Genomic DNA, 25,169 nt, shown 5'->3' with positions numbered 1-25,169 from the left:
AATCCCTGGCTATGCCGTTTTGCCATCTGCGGCCGGAGTCTGAGAGAGCACAGTAGGCTGGGGCTCTCTCTTATCACTCTTAAAGCAATGTTGGCTGGCAGAGGTATCTGTTAGTTGGTGTGGTTGAGTTGGGGATCCGGCGCTTTTCTCCAAATCTATTGGCTGTTCCACCGAGCACTGATTACCTCATCTTAATGGCACTTTTGCAGTTGTTGTGTTGGAAGCAGTAAAGCCAGTATAGCCCACCTATTCATATTGAAACTCTAAGCAGTGTTGCTGCAGTTATTCTGCTGCATGAACAATACAGGGCATCAGGGCACCTGCTTAATTTGATGTAGGTCACCTTTGATTATGCCGTCAAAACAACTCTGACCCATCTAGGCATCTAGACTCCACCAGAGTCCTCTAAAGGAGTGCTGTGGTATCTGGCACCAACACGTTAGCAGCAGATCCTTTAAGTCCAGTAAGTTGTGAGGTGGGGCCTCCATGGATCGGATCATTAAGTCTTGGGTGCCCATAATATTGTTGGCAGGTCACCGGTTGCCCTTCCTTTGACCACATTTGGTCGGTACTGATCACTGCATACGAGGAACACCCCGTAACACAGGACCTGTCTGATGTTTTGGAGCTGCTCTGACCCAGTCGTCTAGCCATCACAATCTGGCTCTTGTCAAAGTGGCTCATATCCTTACTTTTGCTGATTTTACTGCTTCCAACACATCGATTTCAAAAGTGCCACTGCAGCCAGAGTCAGTGTTATCTACTTCACCATGCCAGTGGTTTTAATGTTATGGTCAATGGGTGTATATTAAAGGTACAGTAACAAAAATAGTATAATAAAGGAGTAAAGAGAGGCTTGGGAATGGTCATGTAAAAAAGGAAAAAGGTTTTATCAGATGAAAATGACTGTTTTGGGGTATCAAATCCAAATAAATCTTAGATGAATAATTAAATATCAGCAAAATGCAGGATATTGGCTCTTTAAAATCACACGTGAGTGGCTCTAAGAGGCTTGTTTGGCTCCAGCACAGTCACAGTCATGTGCAAGGAAATTTTATCAAGTCCAAAGTGCATTTTTTTTTCTTTTCCTTTGGAGGTTTTATTGGAAGTTGAGGTGTGCCTCCTGAATCTGTGCTTTCCTCTTTTCTTTTTTTAACCACAGAACTCCAAGAAGACTCCAAGAAAGCAACAAGCTCCATATTAAGCAACAAAAGCGAAAATAAAGTGTTTCTTTAGTGTTTGTTTTGGTTTAAGCATCTGCATGTGGGAGGAAGCACATGGACACAGTTACTGGTACAGTGTGATGGCCGCGGTCCACGTTTGCATACTTCAGTGCTCCAACATGTACTAACGCACTCTTCCTTGAGGCTGAGCAGCTTGAGGAACGCGCAGCAATCACAACAATCAAAAATGAAGCCTCTGCAGGAATAGAGCGAGAGAGTGAACGTGAAAGAGAGAGAGAGAGAGAGAGAGAGAGAGAGAGAGAGAGAGAGAGAGAGAGAGAGAGAGAGAGAGAGAGAGAGAGAGAGAGAGAGAGTGAAAGAGCCTCAGGCTATAAAGATTCTTTTTACTTGAAGATAGAGGTGGTGGAAAGAGTGGAAAGGTAGGGGGGGGGGGTTGAGAAATCATTAACAGAACACCTGTCTGCTGCTGACTTCTAATAAATCAGAAAAGTTGCATCCCATATTCTCTGCCCTCCCTTTTGAGACTTCTGCAGCAGGGATTTCTCAAGGTAAGACGGGTAAAGGGGACTCACCGTGCAGGTGTGATAGTGCTGTTTGTCTAACAAAGCTGCGCTCCATTGTTTGATTTAATTAGCTGGAACCTGAGAGCGAGAGATCAAGGAGGAGAACAAGGCTGGAAAGTGGGGCAGGAGAAATGTGCTCCTCTTGGGGATGTGTTAACAGGAGATTAAGGTTCCACCGCTACTGCCAGCTGGCATATGATCCCAGCTCTGAAACACACTGCTTAAAAGACTTAGCATTAGCTTCATCTCATTCAACTTGCTCAAACTCATTTTTTCATATAATGCCTCCCGATCACCCTTTCATAATTAACCCCCCCCCCCAAAGAAAACCACCCCACAACCCCACACTCGAACCTGAACCGAATCCTTTCCCCCCAGCATCTACACTGAACATCAGAACTGAGAAAGTCACATGGTTAACATTCATCAGACTAGCTTTATTTCAAAAAGTGACACAGTGTGGATGAACATGAGCACGTGGGTTTAAGTTTATATTACAGGAAGCCACTTACCAGCATACACCAGCACATGACGCACAGTAGATTCAGACACATTCACCACCTTTAGAAGTTACAGTCTGTCATTAGTACAAATATATACCATAGAAAAGCTAGACATTCTCTTGAGGCTCTAGACTTTAGCGCATATACAGTACAGTGAGCTCCAAAGGTCTGAGATCACACTGGAAATACAGGATTTCTCTAAAGAAAATTTATAGAAAGACAGTAAAGTAAAAAAGAAGACAATAACATTTTATTATTTCTTAAATTTAAAGCAACAATTTGTCCAAAAAAATGTAATTAACATGATCTAGCACTACCCCAGATGCAGTCTGTTAGCTACGGCGCATGCTTCTGTGGTTTACAACAGTGATGCGATGCTAATGTCGCTTACAAACACTGGATACAGACTATCAGTCATATCTCCATAAATGTATCCCGAAATGTCTCTCAGCGCAAATTTTGATCAGAGGATATTAAAATATCATTAAGAATAATTATGAAGAAAATAATAAGAATGGTATCATCCACAAACGTTGGAAAACACACAACTGGAAAGTAGTTGTAGCACAAACTAGCAGAAGGTTTTTTAGCTTACATGTTTGAATAATGCCTATTTTAGCTGTTATTATTTTTTTCATAAAATCATATTGTTTACATAGCTTTGTGAGCCAAAAATTACGATTTTGACATGTCTTGACTGAATTGATAGTCGAAATCCAGTGTTTGTTGGCAACCTTGGCCTAGCATCTCCTGAAGTAAATGAAAAAAGCAAATCTCAGATATGTGAACCTCAGTAAGTGGCAAATCATGTACATAGGAATTTTCACTGAACTATTTCTTTAAGCAAATGTGTGGCCTTGATAAAGTCAACATCTGTGTACAATAAAACTGCAATTTTATAAGCCTTATTTATTATATTGAGGCTCTTGGTCAGAGAACGTCATGCAGCTCAAGTGCAGGTTGCCAAGCAAAAGCAAAAGACGGAAATGCCACCAAATTCAAAAGAATCTGAAGTTCATGTGAAATATCAAAAATGGCACTTTTCACTTTTCATTTGTACTAAAAAACCTTTCAATAAAAAAAAATCATGCATGTTTTTTTAGTCATCTCAGACTTTTGGTGTCCCTCATTTATTATCTTCTCTACTGAGACTTTCTCACAGTCTGATGGAGCACATGGTTGACGGTAGCTGACAGTAAGTTTATACTCATAACCCAGAGGTGCAGCGAATGAACATCCTCGTTTCGGAAGCATTACAATCTTGGATCTTGGCATCACAAGTGCACCAGTTACAGACCTCTAAAACGGACACCCAGAAATATGCATGCTCTCTCTACACCACATAGATACTCATCCACCCAGTGGAAACACACATACACCCACAGCCACACACTCTCACTGAAAGTTCACATAGTCCAAGTGCAAATCTTTTCTTCCTTTTTTATTATTATTATTATTTTTTTAAGTCTTCAAAAGCTAAAGTGTGCCTTCTGAATCTGTGCTGAAGGTATCCAGTCCTGCCTTGAGTGCGCCCCCTCCTGAAGACCCTCTGGCACTGCGGGCCCGCCTCAGGTTGCCAAACGTGTTGCTTGCTTCAGCGTCCAGAGCAGATGGAGGATGGACCAAAAAAAAAAAAGAAAGGAGAGAAAGGAAAACAGGAAAAGAGAAGGAACATCTTTTAGGGTGAAGAAAAGTGCTAAAGTTAATATTAATCAGATGTTTCTTTTGGTTTTTTTTCCAAAGTGTGACCAGTTGTGTAGATGAGAGTTTTTTAAAGGGAATGTTTTAAAAAGATCCCATCTTATATTCTTCCAGTTGTATGAATCCAAACAGGCTTTAAAAGAGTAATGTATGTAAATGACACCTGTTCTGATTGGCTGCCCTGTATTGTATTATATTGGCTGAAACACTCTTTATAACTTCAGTGTGACTAAGTTACAGATCTCATCCAGCTCAAGGGCTGGATGAGCAGATACTGTATATGTACATATGTTGGTTTCATCGCAAACACAATGCATTCAAAATAAGCTGTTTTTACAGTTCCTGGGGAGAGAATTTGATATTTCAATATTTAATTCATGTCAATTCAGGAATCCAGTGAAAGATTGATAAAACAGACACTGTATCACCACATAAAACATAAGTTCTTCTGCTCCAGTGTGCTGCTATAATCATAATACAATCATAATATAATATAACTAATATAATCATATATAAGTATGATATATACAGTGTTACACACTATATTTATATTTGCAATGTGAATTTTTCGTGATATGATCCCCTTAAAGTATTAAAGTTATGAGCACTAAATATAATAATAAATAAACAAACATAGTTGCAGCTGTACTCACCTAGTCCTTCTACTCACCTGAACTGCTATGACTACTCATGACAAGAAAGAAATGCACTTCAACAACCGCGTAAGGGCATGGTCAGGACACAGGGACGCACCCACCACACCACACCACCACAACAATAAACACTGCTCTGCCACACAGGCTCAGGGCACGCTAGGATAATGCAGTGTGACACATTTTGGGGAAGCTACTTTTCTAATGGAAGGGGGTAACTAGGTTAATTTAGTGAAAGTGTCACAGGAAATGTCCCAGAAAACTCTAAAAGCACGGCTAAATATATATATTTTTTCCCCTCAACCACTGCCAGAGGGGCTGTCCAGACATGTATATTTAACGCAATGTAGGTTAATTTGGTCATTTGTACCAAGAAGTGAAGGAGCTCAGAACAGAGCCTAGATAAGTAACTAAAACTAAGAAGCCACTGCTCCATTTCCACACTGAGCTTTAATCACATTTTAGACAGCGGCAGGCTTCTGTATAATATCAAGAGAACTGGCAGTGTCTGTTGTTGATCCGGCAGGGATTTGGGAAGAATGAGAAACAGAGGGAGAGGACGGTATTAATGAGTGTTCATGTAAATGTAAACAGGCTGATTTATTTTTAGTAGTAATTGGAGTAAAGTAAATGGAGCTCAGGTTTAAGGGCTTACTCCAACAATTTACAAATTTAACTTTATTAGGCCTTTATATTAGCAAGAATGACATGTATCACAAACAGGAGTTACAATACGGTGAGCAATGCAATAATAGGGTTTTTTTTTTTATCAAATTTTAGGAAAAGTCATTTTATAAAAAAAAACACACCACCCGATACAAAAATTGTGAGTAAAAGAAAAGCTGCTTTTTTATCCAATCAGAACAGTGGGATCTGATCACCTAAACACAATACAAAATGAACCACTGTCTGTACACAGGTTCACTGCTTCACAGCTCAATGCTATAGTTTTCCTATAGTAATAGGTTCATGTTTATCTGCTCCAGAGAGTCCTATTCTATTGGCAATCCTTCTATACAGGGACTAGACAAGCTGTATGTGTGCATATGAGGGGTGTCCACATACATTTGGACATATAGTGCATTCTTTAATGCTAAATTCATCCTCAGACCCTTGTTGTTACAGTGTTTTGAATGTGCATTATTTTTCCAATGTTTACGCACATTTTGTCAGGATCTACTCATATGAATGAGTCTCAAACATATGAGCGTATCGGTTCTCTTCTAAGTTTGAGAAAATATGTCAATGAAATAAATTGAAATGAATAGGTCACGGTCTGTGGTAATTAACTGACCCAGTTTGATAACTAGAGACTAATTCAGGACATCACTTCAGTGTCCCAGTCTAAAGGAGGAAGGGAACGTCCAAGACGAAAACTCACTTCATGCCTACTAGAATCTGTAGTGCCTCTCTAGCCTGCCAGAAAGGCCAGCATGTAAACATCCTCATCACTATGAAAGCTGGCCGTTTGGACAGAGTAACCCTGATATGGTAATGATATTGTTACTGGGTTCCTGTGGTAGGGATGATACTAGCAGCACAGAGTATGTCCTCAGACAGATGGACAGCAGTCTGCAGGCTGCTAGAGGTGAGCATGTCTGAGAGGTTATGGTCAGGCCTCATACAGAGGGCTGCGGAGGGTGTGGACGTCGCTGTGTGCACTGACCTGGGCTGCGCGCCATCCTGCCACTCACCAACAGAGCCTCCTGGTTGTCAGCCAGAGCCTGCTTGGCCAAATAGCGCTCCCGCTTGACCTTCAGCTCCAGAGACTCCGGCACGTCCGGAACCATCCAGTCAATTACGCGAAGGACGAAGAACACCACATGCTACAAAATGACAGAATTTAAAGAATTCAAAACTTTATTTCTGTTCTGTTTGCTGACTTTCATACACATACACAGCAATGAGCTAAAACATTATGACCACTGATTAATATGCCATTGGTTCTCTGTGTGCCACCGAAACAGCTCCCTCTACAAGACCTCTGAAAGTGCCTTGTGGTATCTGGTACCACATTTACTGAGTAAATAAATACTTACTGCCCAGATAAGGAGCTTTTAAATTCAGATTTTCAGTTTTTCATTGATTTTCCTGTCTGAGAGGGAGTCTGGAGAATGCTTACCTCAAATGCAATGATAAAGCCAAGTCTGACGGCAAGAAGTTCCCAGTACACTAGAGTGTAGTTCCCATTCTCATCACGAAAAGCTTTGTACCTGAGTCAAAGCATAAGCACAGTATAGAGCGAGATTTACTGATTGACATCCAGGTACCTTACTCTCAAATAAGGAGCAACTCTGCCCTCTACTGGTGTAACTGCTACAGTCACTAGGGCCTCCTCCTTACTCTCATAACTAGCATCTACTGAACATATTAGTATCACAGTAGTCACCAAATAATTCATACTATTTACTGAAAGGTCTTAAGACACAAGGGGCTAATAATTGGTCTGTTGATAACTTTACAGTTTTAACATTTTTAAATGACTGTAAACCTAATTTGTAATTTAATCTGCATTTACAGGCAGGTCCAAAAGTATTTGGACTTGCTTTACCTCTGTATCAATGGATTAAAATGAAGCAATCCTGATGTGATTAAAGGGTAGACTTTTTGCTTTAATTCTAGGGGTCAAACACAGTCCCCTCATTATCACAGTTATTAAAAAAATAATTGTACAAACTTGCTTAATTATAATTATATGGATTATTATTAGACTAAATGTCCTATGTTCCTATGAACAGCTACCGAATGCAAATTCAACACTTTTGTTTCCTTAATTTGTCATGAAACCAGGAGGACAAATGCCACACTTGACCATAAAACTACTTATTAGTTAATTGTCCAATTACTTTTGAATATATGAAAGTGGAGGGACTATGTAAAAAAAAAAAAACATCTGTGATTCCTAAACCCTTTGAATCACATCTTGATTGATTAGGTTAAAATCCATTGTGGTGGAGTATAAAGACCATATTACAAAAATGTCCAAATACTTATGGACATGAGTGTAAATACTGAATTTAAGGTATTAGCAGTTACCTGCACATGCCATGGCTGGAGGAGTTGTAGCTGGGTGGAGCATAGGCCAGTGTGAAGTTGACATAGCCATGTAAATCATTATCAAACTTATACTGGTAAAGCAGCCGAGGCAGGAAATCAGACGTAAATGCAATGAGGAAAGCCTAAAAAACAAAGAAACAAAAATCATAATCATAATCATGATTATAATAGTGTTTTCACACCCACTAAAGCATATATTTTACATGGAACAAAAAAGCCATTATGTAAGTAACACTAAAAGGCTCTGCTGACTCACGTTAACAATCACAGAAACATGAGAAAGGGCCTCCAGGATGATGAACCACACGCCAATGTTCTGCGCTCGCTCGGCTACGGGCCGCCGGTACTCACACACAAACTTGTGCGCATCCAGCCTCACCTCGGCCCAGTTGTTGAGCAGGGCAAAGAGGGGCGCCAGCGGGAACGCGGCCACAAAGATGGTGATGAAGCCAAACTGCAGCACTGTGAACAGCAGGCAGTCATTAGATTTCATTTACAAAATGAAGACAGACGATCTCTCAATGAATCCTTAACAAATCAGCACCAGATAACACAAGCCACAGAGCCAACTAGAACAGATAGACTACGCAGCATTTTGGAGCATTGCTATGAGGTTTTGATTGCATTCAGTGACATGAGCGTTAGTAAGGTCAGGATGTCGGATGATCACCACCGTACCTCAGCCCCAACTCCCAAACTCAGACCAAAAGTGAATTGGATGGAGCACCATGATTCCAGAGAACACAGTTCAACTGCTCCACAGCTTGATACTGGGGGGCTTTATATCCCTGCAGCCCAAGCCTGGCATTAGGCATGGTGCCAGCAGGTTTATTTCTATCTACTCCATTCTATTCCTATTCTATTGGCAATACTTCTCTAATGGAACTAGACAAGCTGTGTCTGTGTGTGTATGAGCATTTGCACATCTGTGCCAGCAATGGGTACAATGTAAAGTAGCTGATTGCATTCATTAGAAGAGGTGTCCACAAATATTTGGACATAAAATCTAAACAGATCATACCGATTTCCAGGTATTCGTCAAACAGCCCCTCACACTCGACCAGCTCATAGTCCTGCTCCCAGCGCTGGGGCTCAAGACCACCCTGCGCCTTCTTCACTGAGGCCAGGGCCTTCTTTTGTCGCCATGCCTTCACTTTACTGCACACACACACACACACACACACACATGTTCACACAACAGACAACAGAGGACGAGAGAATATGACAACCCTCATATGCAGAGATTACTTGTAGGGCTAAAATAAAATCCACTAATAGAATTCTGGAGGAAACGAGGTAGCTGGAGTTTGAAGCGAGGGATGCATTATTAAAGAGAGCGCTGAGAGCTCTGCCGTGTGCAAGACCTTGTTTTATCCGAGCAGGAAATCAGTTCTGTTTGGTGGGACGCACACCACCCACACATGCGCAGACAGTTTTAGAAACATGTTTGTCATGAAATCACTTTCTGCTTTTATTCAATCTCCTACAAACACAGGTTTGCTTTTATTTTACCATTTAAAAAGGGTCTAAAATTAAACAGTCTATCCCACTTTGGTTTCGGAGTAACTGTCTCTATTGTACAGGGAAGGGTTTCCACTAGGATTCTGAAGCATTGCTGTGAGGATCTAATTACATTCAGTGACAAGAGAATTAATGAGGTCAGGATGCTGGATCATCAGCACCCCACCTCATCCCCAACTCCCCAGCTCACCTTAGGAATATGAACTGGAGCACCAATCATCATTCCATAGAAAACAGTTCCAAGCAATCCTAATGTGATTACCACCCTACCTACCTCAGCCCCAACTCCCCAACCTATCCCAAAAGTGAATTGGATGGAGCACCATAATTCCAAAGAGCTGCTCCAACTGCTCCACAGCTCAATGCTGGGGGGCTTTATACCCCTGCAGCCCAAGCCTTGCATTAGTCATGGTGCCAACAGGTTTATTTCCATCTGCTCCATTCTATTCCTATTCTATTGGCAAGACTGTGAGGGCCAGGGCCAGGTTGAGGTAGTCCGCTTAACAATACATGTAAAGCCAGCCACTGCCTCTTTTCCAACTGCCCCGATGACCCTGCATCGCCAGCACCGGGTCCTCTGCTCCGCCACACCAACTAACACCTCTTGTTGTTTAAATGTGATGAGGAGAGACAGCGCCATCCACCCACCCAGAGAGAGCATGGCAAATTGTGCTCTCTGTGACTCTGGCTGCTGATGTCAATGCAACATGGCTTGGGATTCGAACTTGGTGCACGGTGGATTTTTAGTTGTGTCTAGGATTATTATTCTGCTGTAGAAGACATCATCTTTTCATCTAGCTTTTTTTAAAGCACTTAATCAGTTGACAGGATTTCCAAAATACACAGGCTCGTTTAGACGTTCCTTTGAAGGAACGTCTAAAATCGTGCAAAACAAAAATAATACACCATAACCTTCAGATGTTTCATCTTTTTCTTGCAGATCAGACTATTTCCTAATCACTTTTTGCATATATGTACCTATTTATATGAATAAAAGTCTTACCCTAAAATTAGTTTAAATGTCACTTCTAAAACTATTTCATGTATTTCCTGTAAGTATTTTTTGTACACACACAAACTTTCATACTCCACACACATTTTCACACTGCAAGCCTCAGCATTAGCAGGTCTGTTGCAGCTGGCCTGAAGGCAGTGCCAATGCTGCAGCACCAGAGCCATAATGCAACACTGTGCTTTACCCTTACACTGCTGACTCACTGACTTCAACCATCAGCTCAATGTCTGGGGTGCTTCCTGTACTCTAGACTTATTATACAGTAATTAAGACTATACGCACTAGTGTACAACAGTGCGATAGAACAGCATGTCTTTACAGTTTTAATACCCTAGAGATGGAGAAACTGAATGGAGTGGATAAGAGGTTCAGAGAAAGACTAAGTGTAAAGAACCTACGGTATGACAAACTCCTGTACATTGTTGATGAGCTGCTTCCCGATCATGATGATGAAAAGTTGCTCAGCAAGCTCAATCAGACAGCCTCCTGGACCGCACTGTCAAAAAAAAACAAACACACACAAGAGGAAACCGTATGTAAAGCCATGCATATACAATAAAATTCAATGATATATAGAGTATAGATATGGAGTACAAATATTACAGTTGATGTGCTCTGTCTGCTCATTGTTTGGAGGCACTCTAAAATGATATAACTGTATTGTAAACAAAAACACAGAGGTATTTGTCTCTCTTAACTAAAACACTAAGAGGATTCAAATTTCAAAGTCTGGCTATAATTTATTCATAATGCCTTTAAAGATGTACAAGGTCAATGTGCAAAGCAATCTGAAGAAAAGGCACATACAAAAACTACTTTGCGGGTTTAGATATGTCCAAATGTTTGTGGACACCCCTTTCAAATGAACGCATTCAGCTATTTTAAGGTGCACCCACTGCTGACACAACACAGGTGCAAATGCACACACACTCCTTGTCTAGTCCCTGTACAGAAGTATTACCAATACAACAGGACTCTCTGGAGCAGATCAACATGAACGTACTGGCATCAGGCCTAATGCCAAGCGTGGTCTAGAGGGGTAGAAAGCCCCCCCAGTATTGAGCTGTGAAGCAGTGGAACTACGTTCTCTGGAATGATGGTGGTGCATCAGATATTTTTGGCATGAGCTGGGGAAGTTGGAAAGGAAGTTGGGTGGTGATCATCCAACATCCTGACCTTACTAATGCTCTTAACACTGAATAAAAGCAATGCTTAAAAGTAGAAAGCTTCAAAGTCCAACCAAAGTAGGATAAACTCTTTAATACCCCTGATAAAAAAACAACAATACTTTTTCTCCAAATAGTGTATACAGTGGGGGGAAAAAGTATTTAGTCAGTCACCAATTGTGCAAGTTCTCCCACTTAAAAAGATGAGAGAGGCCTGTAATTGACATCATAGGTAGACCTCAACTATGAGAGACAAAATGAGAAAAAACAATTCTGAAAATCACATTGTCTGATTTTTAAAGAATTTATTTGCAAATAATGGTGGAAAATAAGTATTTGGTCAATAACAAAAGTCCATCTCAATACTTTGTTATATATCCTTTTATTGGCAATGACAGAGGTCAAACGTTTTCTGTAAGTCTTCACAAGGTTGACACACACAGTTGCTGGTATGTTGGCCCATTCCTCCATGCAGATCTCTAGAGCAGTGATGTTTTGGGGCTGTCAGCGGGCAACACAGACCTTCAACTCCCTCCAAAGGTTTTCTATGGGGTTGAGATCTAGAGACTGGCTAGGCCACTCCAGGAACTTGAAATGCTTCTTACGAAGCCACTCCTTTGTTGCCCTGGCAGTGTGCTTGGGATCATTGTCATGCTGAAAGACCCAGCCACGTTTCTTCTTCAATGCCCTTGCTGATGGAAGGAGGTTTGCACTCAAAATCTCACAATACATGGCCCCATTCATTCTTTCATGTACACGGACCAGTCGTCCTAGTCCCTTTGCAGAGAAACAGTCCCAAAGCATGATGTTGCCACCCCCATGCTTCACAGTTGGTATGGTGTTCTTTGGATGCAACTCAGCATTCACTACGAGTTGTGTTTGTACCAAACAGTTCTACTTTGGTTTCATCTGACCATAAGACATTCTCCCAATACTCTTCCGGAACATCTAAATGCTCTCTAGCAAACTTCAGCCCGGATATGTACTGGCTTAAGCAGGGGAACATTACTGGCACTGCAAGATCTGAGTCCCTGGCGGCGTAGTGTGTTACTGACGGTAGCCTTTGTAACGTTGGTCCCAGCTTTCTGCAGGTCATTCACTAGGTCCCCCCGTGTGGTTCTGGGATTTTTGCTCACCGTTCTTGTGATTATTTTGACCCCACGGGCTGAGATCTTGCGTGGAGCCCCTGATCGAGGGAGATTAGCAGTGGTCTTGTAGGTCTCCCATTTTCTGATTATTGCTCCCACAGTAGATTTTTTCACACCAAGCTGCTTGCCTATTGCAGATTCAGTCTTCCCAGCCTGGTGCAGGTCTACAATTTTGTTTCTGGTGTCCTTCGACAGCTCTTTGGTCTTCACCATAGTGGAGTTTGGAGTGTGACTGTTTAAGGTTGTGGGCAGGTGTCTTATATACTGTTAACGAGTTCAAACAGGTGCCATTAATACAGGTAATGAGTGGAGGACAGAGAAGCCTCTTAAAGAAAAAGTTACAGGTCTGTGACAGCCAGAAATCTTGCTTGTTTGCAGGTGACCAAATACTTATTTTCCACCATTATTTGCAAATAAATTCTTTAAAAATCAGACAATGTGATTTTCAGAATTGTTTTTTCTCATTTTGTCTCTCATAGTTGAGGTCTACCTATGATGTCAATTACAGGCCTCTCTCATCTTTTTAAGTGGGAGAACTTGCACAATTGGTGACTGACTAAATACTTTTTTTCCCCATTGTATATAAAAATATCAAAGAACAGGAACAGACAGACAAAATAAAACACTAAACTAACACAAGGAATCAGAGCAGCAAATAAAACTTACATCCTCATTCCTCATCCCAAACAAAGTGCCATAGTGACCTGGGTAGCCAACAAATCTGCCAGTGAAAGAAGAACATTACTTAGTAGTGTGATGGGTATGTTAGGTAAGGGCAAATACAGTGAATTATAGAGGGATGTGCACTATGTTTTAAAATGCAGTTAAATCTGTGATATAAACTAAACTATATATAGTCTGTGATTTATACTAGCATAACTGACGTGTGAGGTCAGTAATCACTGACATGGAATTCCAGGTACCAGGATATACACATGCCCACTGTTTGGATATTGGCTAAAAACAGCCAGATATTTTTATTAACTCCTTATTTTACTTTAAGAAGAAATGTGTGAATCATTAAACTATGGCTTCCACACCTACATAGTGCCCTATATGTCCAGTAGAAATCAGTGCACACAGACTGAATCTCAAATGGTACTTCGCTGACATATAAGGCACTGTCTTAATACAAAAGCCTTTACAAAGATCATTTACTACTGATTGCTGAAGCTGCTTAATATTAGAGCAATATGAAAACTGAAGTATGGTGAAACTCCATATGAACCATATGAATTCACATGTGACCGCTGTCATTAAGGTTGCGTGGTTAGGAATCGGATATGTATCCCATCTAGGACCGCATGTGATAGTGGTTCAAATCTGACATGAAAAGATTATGTGTCCATATAGCCCTGAAAAAGCCCAGATCTAGGTTGCATTACAGCAAAATAATCTGTGAACTGGTAATGTAACCTCTTTCGAGTTTGATTGCTATAACTTACCTGCCCTTGAAGAAGGCCACATAGAAAGGAGAGGAGTAGAAGTTGACAAACTGGAAGATGAATACCTTGAACGTAAATGCATCCTCATACTGCGTCTGTGTCCTGTGCATTTCTGAAAGAACAAATCTTCAATATTAAAGTTGAACATAGGCATGGATGTAACATTATGAGGTCAGTGGGGAATGAAGTCAGGTCACCTTCAGGTTTGAGTGGCAACAAACTGTAACATTTTTGAAACCTTAAATGGAAACTGTCCAATTATGTGATATCTTGATAAATACATACAACCATGCAAGCTCTCCCATAGGTTAGGACTTCAGGAGCTGGACTGAAGGCCTAAAGCATCAACATAACTGACCATCATCTTTAGGAAGTCACAGAGGAATCTTAATTTATTGTATAATGGGTGAGACCAACTTCAGGAGAATAAACATCACTCAGGATCTTCTGCAAGTCTTAGATTTGTCACTGACTGTGAATATGAGCAGTAACCTAACCAGGACTCAGTGGCAGTCGTTTGTTAAGGCCTGTTACAAGCTTCAATTTTTTTTGTTCAATCTAGAATGTCCAAGTTCCTGTGCTTTGTCATTAGCTCAGCTTAGCATTAGCACACAACTAGAATCCAATGGGGAGGCTAGAAAAAAACATCATCATAGAGGTATGTTTTTTTTATAATTTCTTGCCATATTTTTGACATTTTGGCCAAAACTAAAGGCCTAGGTGAAATAGTCATGGTTCACCACTGCATTAAGTTATACTGTATTTATGAATACCATGTGATAATCACATATACAACTGCTGAGACTGTCACAAGTGAAAGCCATTATAGCATTAAATATTGCCTCTCAATTTTTTGGAGAGCTGTTTTTCACTTCCATAAATTAACTGGACATAATTTACCAGCTGTTAAGCAGTTGTTCTTTACATTGTGTCATCATTTCATGCAAATGAGAGACAAATATTTACACAGATTGTTTTCTTGTGAAAGTTAAGGAGGTCTTTTCCTTCTCCTGTAAATGTAAATGTGACATTCTGGAGGTTTTTACCTACACGGGTCGACAGAATACATTTTAAGTGAGCACATAACTAATATCTAGCTTATTCAAACCAGACCAAACAAACAACATTACATTATACTACAGATACAGCTTACTCAATATAATCCCATTCAATTTTCTTACCTGTTCGTCAATAATAGCTGAAAGCACTAATATATCCCAGTCAAACTGGTTTATAGATTTCCAAACTGACAGCACTGGCCTCCCTGTGCCAGAATGGATTGGTTTAGAGGTAGAGAGGCTGGATGCCCTGTCACTGCGTATTGAGCAGAATGTGCTGTTTTTATGAGCCTGAGTGCCAGCAGAAGAACGCTTACCCCATTTAGTGAGCTGCTCAGCCAGTGCTGTATACACCTGCCCCATCAGCAATATTAGAGCCAGGTTCACCATACTGCTGGAGATGTTGGCAATGTTCCCAGCCTAAGAAACATACACACACACACACACCTAAGCGCACACACACAACTGAAGCACAAATGCACAGTTTAAAAGCCACTGCAGGTGGTCGTGTAGATGGAGTGCAGACAGCAGCAACTTAATTAATTGATTTTCGTTTGATTTTTACCTGAGTGCGCAGCACAGAGCTCCCCGTCTCGTACATCATCACGCTCACTATGCTTCGGTAGATGATCACAGTGACCAGGAATATCATCACCACACACAGCTAAGAAAAGAAGAAGCAGTAGCGAGCCAAACCTCAGATATGATCAAACTGCTGATGAGTCTCAAAGGAAGCTTGCTTCCTATTAATGCTCACTCATACCATTATTACAATGACCATGGATCCGGTCATCATGCGGGAGATCCGGGCCTTCTCAGGGAAATAGGGCTCCTTCACCCCCGTCACAGGGTTCTCCTCCATCGCAGGGGCCATGGCTGCAAATTCCGGACGCGGTGGCTCCTGGAAATCCAGAAGAGGTTTTCATATAGAAAAAAAAGCTACCTAGTAGAGGCCTAGGTATAAAAATGCACTGATCTCAAAACGGGCGTCACATGTGTAATATCCATACACCATTCAGTCATAACAATAAAACCACCTGTCTAATCTTATATAGGTCATTCTTGAGGCAAGCTCTAAATCATTGAGGCATGGACTCAAGGTAGTCATAGCCATTGATCTTTTGCAGGATTTGATCAGATGCTCCAAAATTTACATTATGTAAAATATATATATTTATGTACAGTTAGAATATATACTGTATAGCTAAGTAGTGCTAAGTAGCTATGTAGCTACTGCTGCAGTGCAATGAAAGTAATTCTGCACCTCATCCAAATAAATAGGAGCAACACAGCGCCACCCAGAGGCAAGGAGGATTAAGTGCCTTGCCCTGGAACACAACCAGGAACCCTGTGGCCAGCTCTTGGGCATCAATGAGCATTGGGCACCCATGACTCTGTGACCAGTTCACAGGTTTTCCTGGAGCAGTTTTGGTATGTATTGACTACTGCATTGTTGAAGAAGCCAGTATTTACAGTTCCCATCCAATACCTAGTTTCTCTAATCAGTTCTCCTTTAAAGTAAACCAGGTGAGCTGCTGGTGGTACTGAACAAATCCATACAGTCTCTGGAGTGCACAGAGCAGTCAGTAACTAAAGGTGTATTCTTCCAGCTGTGTTCTTCTAACCAACACAAACAACTATACTGAAAACAAGACACTAGGCAATTGTCTTATTCTTTATTGTATATGTGTATTATTTTGTATTGTATGTGGATTATTTGCATGTATAAATACATATTTAAAAAAACACTAATCAGCTGCAGGTTTCAGACAGTGTAATTAGACATAATTATATGAAGCGCAGCAGATGTTGAATAAAAATCTCTGTACTCAGTACGGGAGAGTATCTGAATAGTAGTTTGTAAGAGTCTGTCTCTACTGATGTTTGTGATTACATGTATCATGATAATGTATTGTGAAAAATGTCTTTACATATTGTGATGTTTTGACCATATCACCCAGCTCTACTTAAACTACTGCATAAGTAATTCCTCTAGTCATGTTTGCATATTCAGTGTTCTGAATCCAATTGAACGGGTTAGAGGTTTACGCTCCTACAACCTTGATCAACATGCACTAGAATTTATTTCACACCTCCTCCTCATGAAAGTCCATGCAGTCCCAGTGGTGGGCCAGTGTGGCGTTCTTGCGTTTCCAGTACTCCAGGAAGGTGACGGCCCAGAAAGACATGAACACGCTGAAGAACACTGTACCAGGGTGGTCAAACAGGTAGCCCACCTACAGCAGGAGAAGACAAACACAAGACAAAGTAAAACACAATCATGATGTCCTTTGTCTATTTAACAATTTAATGTCTACTGCATCTACAGTGACTTTAGACAGAGCCTGGGTCACGTAATTCATCATACAGTACCTGAGCCATGGGGCAAATGTCAGACATGTTCCAAGGTTTGCAGGTTTCACAAAGAGGGCACATTAAATAGTGGCCTCCGCTTTCACAGATTTCTTTCCTGTAGACAATAGAACCATAAATAAACAGAAATATTAGCAGGCAGCTGAGGAAGCTGGTAGACTAGTGTCAGGAGCTGGTCACAGGGTTCCTGGTTGTTTTGGGGCAAGGCACTTAATCCTCATTGCCTCTGGGTAGTGCTGTGTTGCTCCCAGCAAAATGACTGAGTTGAATTGTAAGGATCAATGATGTATAAAGTATTTTATTTGGATGAGGTGCAGAATTACTTTCATTGCACTGCAGCAATAGCTACCTAGCTACTTAACACTACTTAGATATACAGTATATATTTTAACTGTACATAAATTTATATAATATATATTTTTAAATTTTTTAATATTTTATATATTTTTTTATAATTTATAACATAATATATTTTACATAATGTGAATCTGGCAGCTGTTTTTCACATTGATTCGAGGAATAGAAATGGCTAAATGGAACACAATATTTTATATTACAAATACTTTCCATTCAATGCTCATTTTAATTCTATTTTTTTAAATATTTTATTGAATTTGAAACATTTCAGCTGCATATTTAAGCATGAAGGTGCTATATAAATTTGTTTATTAAATTATTTAAGTACGTTTTTTACATCATTATTACAATTCTTAACATAATATAGTACAGAAGCCATATTAAAACAACACTAATCCCTCTCAGCTGGTAGGGGACATTCAGTATATCAGTTTTCTTTGGCTCAGTGTCATCTGTAGCAGGGCTAATAGCTCAAACATATAAAGACATGGATCAGAGGCTATGCAGCAGTATCAAAGCCTTTCAACTTCACTCTCTGCTTTGTTTCCTGTCTCTATAGAGCAGCACATGCATTGCAACACCATCCCATCAGCAGTTTCAAAGCAGGTTTAGTCAACAATTGCCATGGAAACAGATGAACAGTACCAAACATGCTCGCTAAACCGCGGCAACTAGAGAGAGGCAGAGCTGAAGAAAATACACTGTGACCAAGTTTAGCACAAGCTTAATTGGAAAGCAGGCCAGCAGGGACTATGTGTGACAGAGAGAGAATGAGATACTAACGCTGGGGTGTTAGATCCCATGGTCATGATGCCGGACACAAACACAAACGTTCCAACTATCGCTGCAGGAAGGAGCCACGCTGTATAAAAGCCTGTAAAGATTAGACAGAAAATAGCCTGTGAAACTTCAGTCAGTTAATGTAACCCCATAACCACCGCATAACCACCACTGCAGTATTACCTGATTGCTGTTCAGCATAGGCTATCATCAAGCTTAACTGAATGGCAGTATCTTCAGCTTGCACCAAATGAGATGTTGTGGAGAAGTGTTTACTCACCAAGCCATGCAAAATAAAGGGCAATCTTCTCCCCAAAGTACTCCCGGATGTGATCCAGTGGCTGGTACTTGTACCATTTTGACCAGCGGGCCCAGTAGTGATACAGAACCTGTCTCTTGTTTAATTGGTCAGGAGAGATCTCATAACCTGGCATCTCAAATGGCCCCTAAGAAACAAAAAGGGTCACAATCACAATTTAAAGGTGTAGAATCACTGTACAATTATACCGAATCAATCTTTGAGAAATATAAAACTGATCAGCCACAAGCCACTGATCAGACACTGCCCTGAAGTATCTGGGTGTTATATACATTATAGCAGCATATCTTTTAAGCCCTGTAAGTTCTAAAGTGGGGCCCCCATAGATCGGTTCAATGAGTCTTGTCAGTGGTTTACAGGTTATGCTTTCTTGGACAACCTTTGGTCAGTACTGACCACCGCAAACCAGAAAAACTCCACAAGACCTGCCTGATGTTGTGACACAGCAGTCTAGCAATCACAATTTGGTCCTTGTTAAAGTGGCTCAGATTTTAACACTAGAACTGACTGTTCCCTTGCTGCCCAATATTTCCTACCCCTTTACACATGCCACTGTAGAAGATAATCAAGGTTCCTTACTTCACCTTAGCCTCTTTGCGTATTAACAGCACAGCTTTTATTATTATACTGTACAATACTGTGAATTCTACATGATCACGTTATAAGGAATGAGTGCATGAGTTTGGCTAATCATCTCCACACGACCACGGCCAGCTTCTTACCTCATGAAGGGGAAATGCTGCTTTAAAGGCCCCTTCATTCAACAGTCGAGCCACTCCGACTTCAGCACGCTTTCGTTTGCCATATACAGTCCTCGCTAGGATCTCATACACCTGGACAGAGCACAATGTGATTGTGAGATTACGACTGTAATGGATTCTCAATTTACCATCACATTTAGTCATGATGGGTTGGATTTACCTCCAAGTCTCTTACATGAAACAGAGTTTAATGGATATTTATTTATGTGCAATAGTGGGTTTTTTTTCATTTAAGCATTTCATAATCTATTTAAAGTTATGTATGGTTTGTTATTCTGTAATGTACTTTTTAAATGATTGCCCTTTCTTAAAAAAAAACCTGTGATTGAGCAAAATAAACAGTAGGTTGCTCAGTTCTAATATTAATCAAAAATGCCTGCCCTAATCCACTTATCATACTCCTATATCCAGTCATTGCTCAAATGACGCTCCCAAAAGTGCACTCACGATGCGGTGTCTCTGTGTGTTGGTGAAATAATTCTCATGGTCCTCAGAGCCCAGAAACCTTCCAACATGAGAAAAAAAGAAACAGCATTGGCCAAAGCTTTACACCGTAAAAAAGATTAGCTCAATCACACCATCTTGCTTACTTTTCCATCTTAGACTTGCGAAAGGCACATGTGTAAAAGTCCACAGGCCTGTTGGGCACCGAGTCCGCCATGACGTTTGGCACCCAGAGCTTCTGGAGAACCTGGGCCGAGGTGTTGAAGTCTGGATGTGGCTGTGCCTTTGGGTAAACAAATAATTTCAGTGTGTCGTACTCACCTCAAACCTGTTCACAATAAAACCTCCATTAGCTCCGTGACTGCCAGGCTGCATCGAGAGATTTCGCACTGGTCCCTGGTAATAATAGCTCTATAAAAGAAAGGGAAATCGAACAGGCTGGAATGGCTGACCTGTAACGGTGCTCTGAGGCACAACTCTTCAGCGTAGTACACCAACACGTCCCAGGGAGCGCTGAGCTTCAGATAGTGTATTGTCTTTTTTGCGCTGGATGATTCCTCCTGGTGACAGAGACAGGAAAAAAGACACAGTTCTCCATTCATGTCCCAGAGGAGTACAGAGAGGAAGACAGAACTAAAAGAACAGCAGCATGGATGGCTGCACCTTTTCCAGCAGCAGGCCGGCAGCCTGGACATTCTGGATGAATCTGTCCCTCCATCGGGCCAGCTGAGCTTTCCTCTTCTCGGATCTGCTCTCCTCTTGAGCAGCCTGCACCTCCTCCTCGACTTCAGCTTCCCCTCGGCCTTTCCCTCGGGCTCTTCGCTTCCTGCGCGACTTTATCTCCCACACCAGAACAAAGTCTGACACACAGCCAGAGGTAGCAAGAAATGAAATAAATCCATGTGTGGTGTTCTGCAAGCTTCGTAATTCATATCTGATCTACGACTTGACTGACATGAAAAGCTAGTAATTCATAGCAATTTTCTAGAAGCTCATTGTGAATAACAGACAATATTGATTGATAAACAGCAGCTGGGTCGTGAAGTACATTTTTAATAACTGTTCTTCCTAAAAACCCTGTTTACTTAATAAATCAGCAAAAATAAACAGTAGATTTCTCAGTTACTTTAATAATCAAATAATCTGTCATATAATAATATAATAATCTGTTATGATTCTGTTCCCAACTGTAAATTGTCAAATATTTCAGTAGAAATGAATCAATCTATATTTGATTGATGGGCTTTGAATAATCAGCTCTTATTTGATCTTTTTTTTTCATCAGTTCTCTAAATAGTTAGAGAATATAATAGCATTAGCCTCATGCTAAGGGTAAGTTTAATAGTGCAGACAACAGTTTAGACAGCTGACTGTTGATTAAAAGTTTTTATAAACACTGATGTAAGGGTTTGAAACAATTAAAAATAATTATTCTACTTTATTAATCAGTACATTGTAATATAAATCTGCTTAATCCAGAATTGATTCAATTTCAAATGCAATGCTTTTTAATGCCCTTTAAAAAAAAAAAATGAATTCCTCATATAACAATGCATTTAACCTCAAATGTTGTATTATCAATGTCTTTATGCTTATTATTTCATGGTATTATTATTTTTTGTTCAATTCTAAATTACTTTTTCAAATGAATTTTATTTTTAAAATTGAATATTTCAGTTTTATAAATTACTATATATTATATATAATATAATATATATATTATTCTTGCCACTTTTAAGTATTCCAAGTCATTTGGGAGCATTTCTATTGGACTATTTGTCATAAAATTCTGACACAATATACAGAACAATTGCCAGGTTCTCATTATGTCAAAAAGTGAAAAATAGCAAAAATGGAGATGATGGGGTTATTGTGTGACATAGACAATATACATATGTTGTAGCACTCTTCTTAATTGGAGTATCTAGCTTTGCTTGATAGTCTCTCTATTCCTGTATAGTCTTTTTAGTGCGTTAGTCAGTTCTGCCCCCCTCCAGTAACACTGGATATACCGGCATGATATTTCAATATACACAATAAAGTTGCAATAAAGTCTCAAATTTAATACTAGCAACAAAATAAGATGATTCATGATATTTTAATGAATCATTAGGAACTTTACTGAGTTTAGCCTAATTAAAAAAAAGCATAGAACATTAACATTGGCTATTATTACAAATTATACATATGGCTATTATATATATGGCTTCTCACTAGGACAAAGATAACATGGTCTGTCTAAAAGACTGTCAATGCTGTATGTGAGCTGATTAGTTATCACTGTGCTCTCATGGTATAACTGAGCACTGAGTAAGGTCCTCCTCCAAGCATCCAAGCAGGAGGCATTTTACCATGCAACGGTGCTTTGGCAGTTTTCATATGTATAAGTCATGTACTAGGCTTCACCCTACAACAATTAATAAGCAATAAGCAACAGCTATTAATAACTAGTAAATCAACAAAAACAAACAAACAAAGTAACAGAGTGAAGATCAGAATAGTCACCTATTTTAGTTCGTCCATCTCTGAAGTAGTTGCCCGGTGGCGGAGCTGGTGGCGTGGCTGTTTTCTCGCAGTGAATGTAGATAGGATCGTCATCGTCATCGGCTGCAGCATTCAGCTGCTGTCACAAAAAAGGGCAGAAAGAGCAGACCCATGGGCAGCATCTTAAATATGATTACATAATCAGAGTAAACTTCTGAAGGCCCTTAAAAGGAAGATTGCAAAGAATCCAAGGAGAACACATAGACGAATGACAGACGTTATCCGATATAACATCATATTTGTATAATAGGCACTTTCCATTGAAGTAGCACTCATATACTCATATCAGCAGCACTCATATGCCGTAACTGATCAGACCATGTGACAACACATCAGAGCCTGGAGATGGCAGGGTAAGTGCGGTGCAGTATCTGCCTTAAAGAAATCCAATGAACTGCACTGGCTACTGTAGTAATTAGTCCAGAGACTTCTGCAAGGGGTTGAATGACCCCAGGCTGATTGCACCCACAGCAGAGCAGAACATCCAGCTCTCTGCCAAGACTGGACTTCATATTACCCCATATTAGCAGGAATGGTCATAACTATTAATCTACAAGTCAAAGCACAACGCTGTAGGTAATAGGCACTCTAAAGAGAGCCATTAGGTTTCAGGCAGATGAAACATTGATGAAAGGCACTTACATATCTGGGTGGGATGAAGCCTCCGTTCTGCAGGCTGCCATAGCACTCAGCTCCGTGGGTCTCTCCAGTGTGGTCCAGGTCCAGCAGAACCTCACGGTCCTTCAGCAGCTCCGAGCCTTTCTTCCTCAGCATGAGGCTGAGCGGGTCAGGAGACACTGCAATCCCGCAAACACAGCCTCTAAACGAGCCTCTGGAGCCAGTCCCACATTCCAGTGCAGACACACAAGCCCAAGCAGCCTCGGATAAATTCTAAGAGGAATTTGAAAGGAGAGGGAAACCCTGCTAATGCAGTCCCTCAGAGGAAGGGCTAAGTGGTCCAGAGGACATCAAATGCACTAAGTGCTTCAGCGCAGGGGGGTGAGGAGAAGGAGGGGAGAGCATCTGCCGCAAGTTCTGCCCCTCTGCTGCTCTCATTCACCGCAACCCTCTATCTCTCCAGCCCGCCACAGGGAGAGAGGGGGGCAGTGAGCTACCGTAACTCTCCTAGAAGAGGAGCCTCTCAATGTCGCAGACGCTGTTCTACCTGTTTTAGTGCAGTGCACAGCACGTGACTTAGGATACACCATATGTCCAAATGTTTGTGGACACCCCTTCTAATGAAATTATTGAGCTACAGATGTGTCGGCGTACAGACGCACAGCTTGCCGAGTCCTTGTGAAGAAGCCAATATAACAGTACTCTCTAGAGTAGATAACCATGAACCTATTGGCATCATGCCTAATGACAGGAGTGGGCTAGAGGGATATAAAGCCCCCAGCATTGAGCTGAGGAGCAGTGAACTGTGAAATGTTCTCTGGAATGGTGGATGGTGCTGCATCCAATACATTTTTAGTAGTTGAACTTGAATGAGCAGGTGTCCCAGTATTTTTGTCCATATAGCGTACATCCCATATATATATACATATATACATACACAAGGCAGGAATACCCCTTGAACAGAGTGCCAGTGTATTGCAAAGTATCACACACACATCTAGAGGCAATTTAGTATAGCCAAATTACTTACTCTTTTGGTTCTATAAAAAACAACATGTTTGTAAAAGAGATGTGAAGTTTTAAATTGGCAAACAGCCTTCCCATCAAGTCACCACTCACAAATCTCTAGTACAAACTGGGTTCTCTTTAAGGAACCAAAAGTGGTTCTTCTATGGCATCGCTCATTGAACCACACACAGGCTTGACTACTGCCAGCAGCATTCCAGCAATGGGAAGTTGACTAAAAGGTCTCAACAAGCAGCATAGTGTTTGAGTCTTCCCAGAAGTGTCTGGCCTACCAACATTCCTATAAGAGTTCAGCGATGACTCAGCGAGGGAATCCACCATTAGGAAAAGTCTGGCCAAAGTGGTATCAATGGGTTACAAGAGCTGCATGAAGTTGTGAGATGAAGAACACTGTTAATCTAGAAGAGCCTTTAAGAGCTTTAGGCATTTTGTGGACTCGTGAACCAAAGGTAGGACTTTTTAACAGGGTCTCATTAAATCTGGATAACACAATAATACAATATTCCACTATAAGAACATCCAACCAACAGTCAAACATGGTGGAGGTAGTGTGATGATTTGCAGATACTGGTAACTTGTCATAATTGAGGGGATAATCTGCTCGTTATCAGAACATCCTGCAGGAAGATTAGGGGTGCGGTGATCAGATGCTGAAGCTCAGCTGAGCAACACAAGGATCCCAAGAGAAAGAGCAGGGCTATCTCTGAGTAGCTCAAAAGAAACAAAATTAGGGTGATTCAGAGTGAATAACTCAATGTTGTGACGTGAACCAAAAAGCCCTCCAGTATAACTGAATTTAAGCAATTCAGGGGCTAATGCTTCTTCAAGACTGAACTGCAGTTAATAAAGTAGATCTTCAAAAATTATTAGGATTAGGGGGCAATCAATTTTTCACATGGGTATATATTTTCCCCTTTCATTAAATGAAACAAT

General features: G+C 40.7%; 1 protein-coding gene across 5 annotated transcripts; it reads right to left on the bottom strand.

The window, feature by feature from the left end:
* Positions 1 to 2,163: 2,163 nt before the first annotated feature.
* Positions 2,164 to 23,648, bottom strand: ano11 (anoctamin 11). 5 transcript variants are annotated; one of them, XM_072697409.1, is made up of 23 exons: positions 23,235 to 23,648; positions 22,554 to 22,671; positions 20,712 to 20,908; positions 20,501 to 20,608; positions 20,195 to 20,331; positions 20,052 to 20,109; positions 19,566 to 19,676; positions 18,805 to 18,970; positions 18,528 to 18,618; positions 17,388 to 17,484; positions 17,108 to 17,251; positions 15,778 to 15,915; positions 15,580 to 15,678; positions 15,332 to 15,434; positions 13,957 to 14,068; positions 13,178 to 13,232; positions 10,596 to 10,693; positions 8,683 to 8,819; positions 7,918 to 8,123; positions 7,641 to 7,783; positions 6,727 to 6,817; positions 6,271 to 6,430; positions 2,164 to 3,842 (listed from the first exon to the last, which is right to left on the bottom strand). In XM_072697409.1, exons 1-23 carry the CDS (start codon positions 23,364 to 23,366, stop codon positions 3,727 to 3,729), a joined length of 2,817 nt encoding a protein of 938 aa, XP_072553510.1. In that variant the 5' UTR covers positions 23,367 to 23,648; the 3' UTR covers positions 2,164 to 3,726. The 5 variants fall into 5 exon arrangements, with proteins under 5 accessions (XP_072553510.1, XP_072553512.1, XP_072553514.1 ...); XM_072697411.1 differs by having other exon boundaries at positions 22,554 to 22,668; XM_072697413.1 differs by having other exon boundaries at positions 3,725 to 3,842; positions 6,299 to 6,430.
* Between the last annotated feature and the right edge of the window lie 1,521 nt (positions 23,649 to 25,169).

This window comes from Salminus brasiliensis, chromosome 14, assembly GCF_030463535.1.
Source record: "Salminus brasiliensis chromosome 14, fSalBra1.hap2, whole genome shotgun sequence".
NCBI lineage: Eukaryota > Metazoa > Chordata > Actinopteri > Characiformes > Bryconidae > Salminus > Salminus brasiliensis.
The sequence above is the reverse complement of the archived record's forward strand: the minus strand, read 5'-3'. Positions and strand labels throughout refer to the sequence as shown.

Coding starts and splice junctions, on each gene's coding strand:
- ano11 (XM_072697409.1), bottom strand. CDS start 23,366: ATGCTGAGGAAGAAAGGCTCGGAGCTGCTGAAGGACCGTGAGGTTCTG. Junction 14,069..15,331: donor TGAGCAGCTCACTAAATGGG/GTAAGCGTTCTT, acceptor TTGTTCTTTCAG/AAATGCACAGGACACAGACG. Junction 8,124..8,682: donor TGACGAATACCTGGAAATCG/GTATGATCTGTT, acceptor TGCTGTTCACAG/TGCTGCAGTTTGGCTTCATC.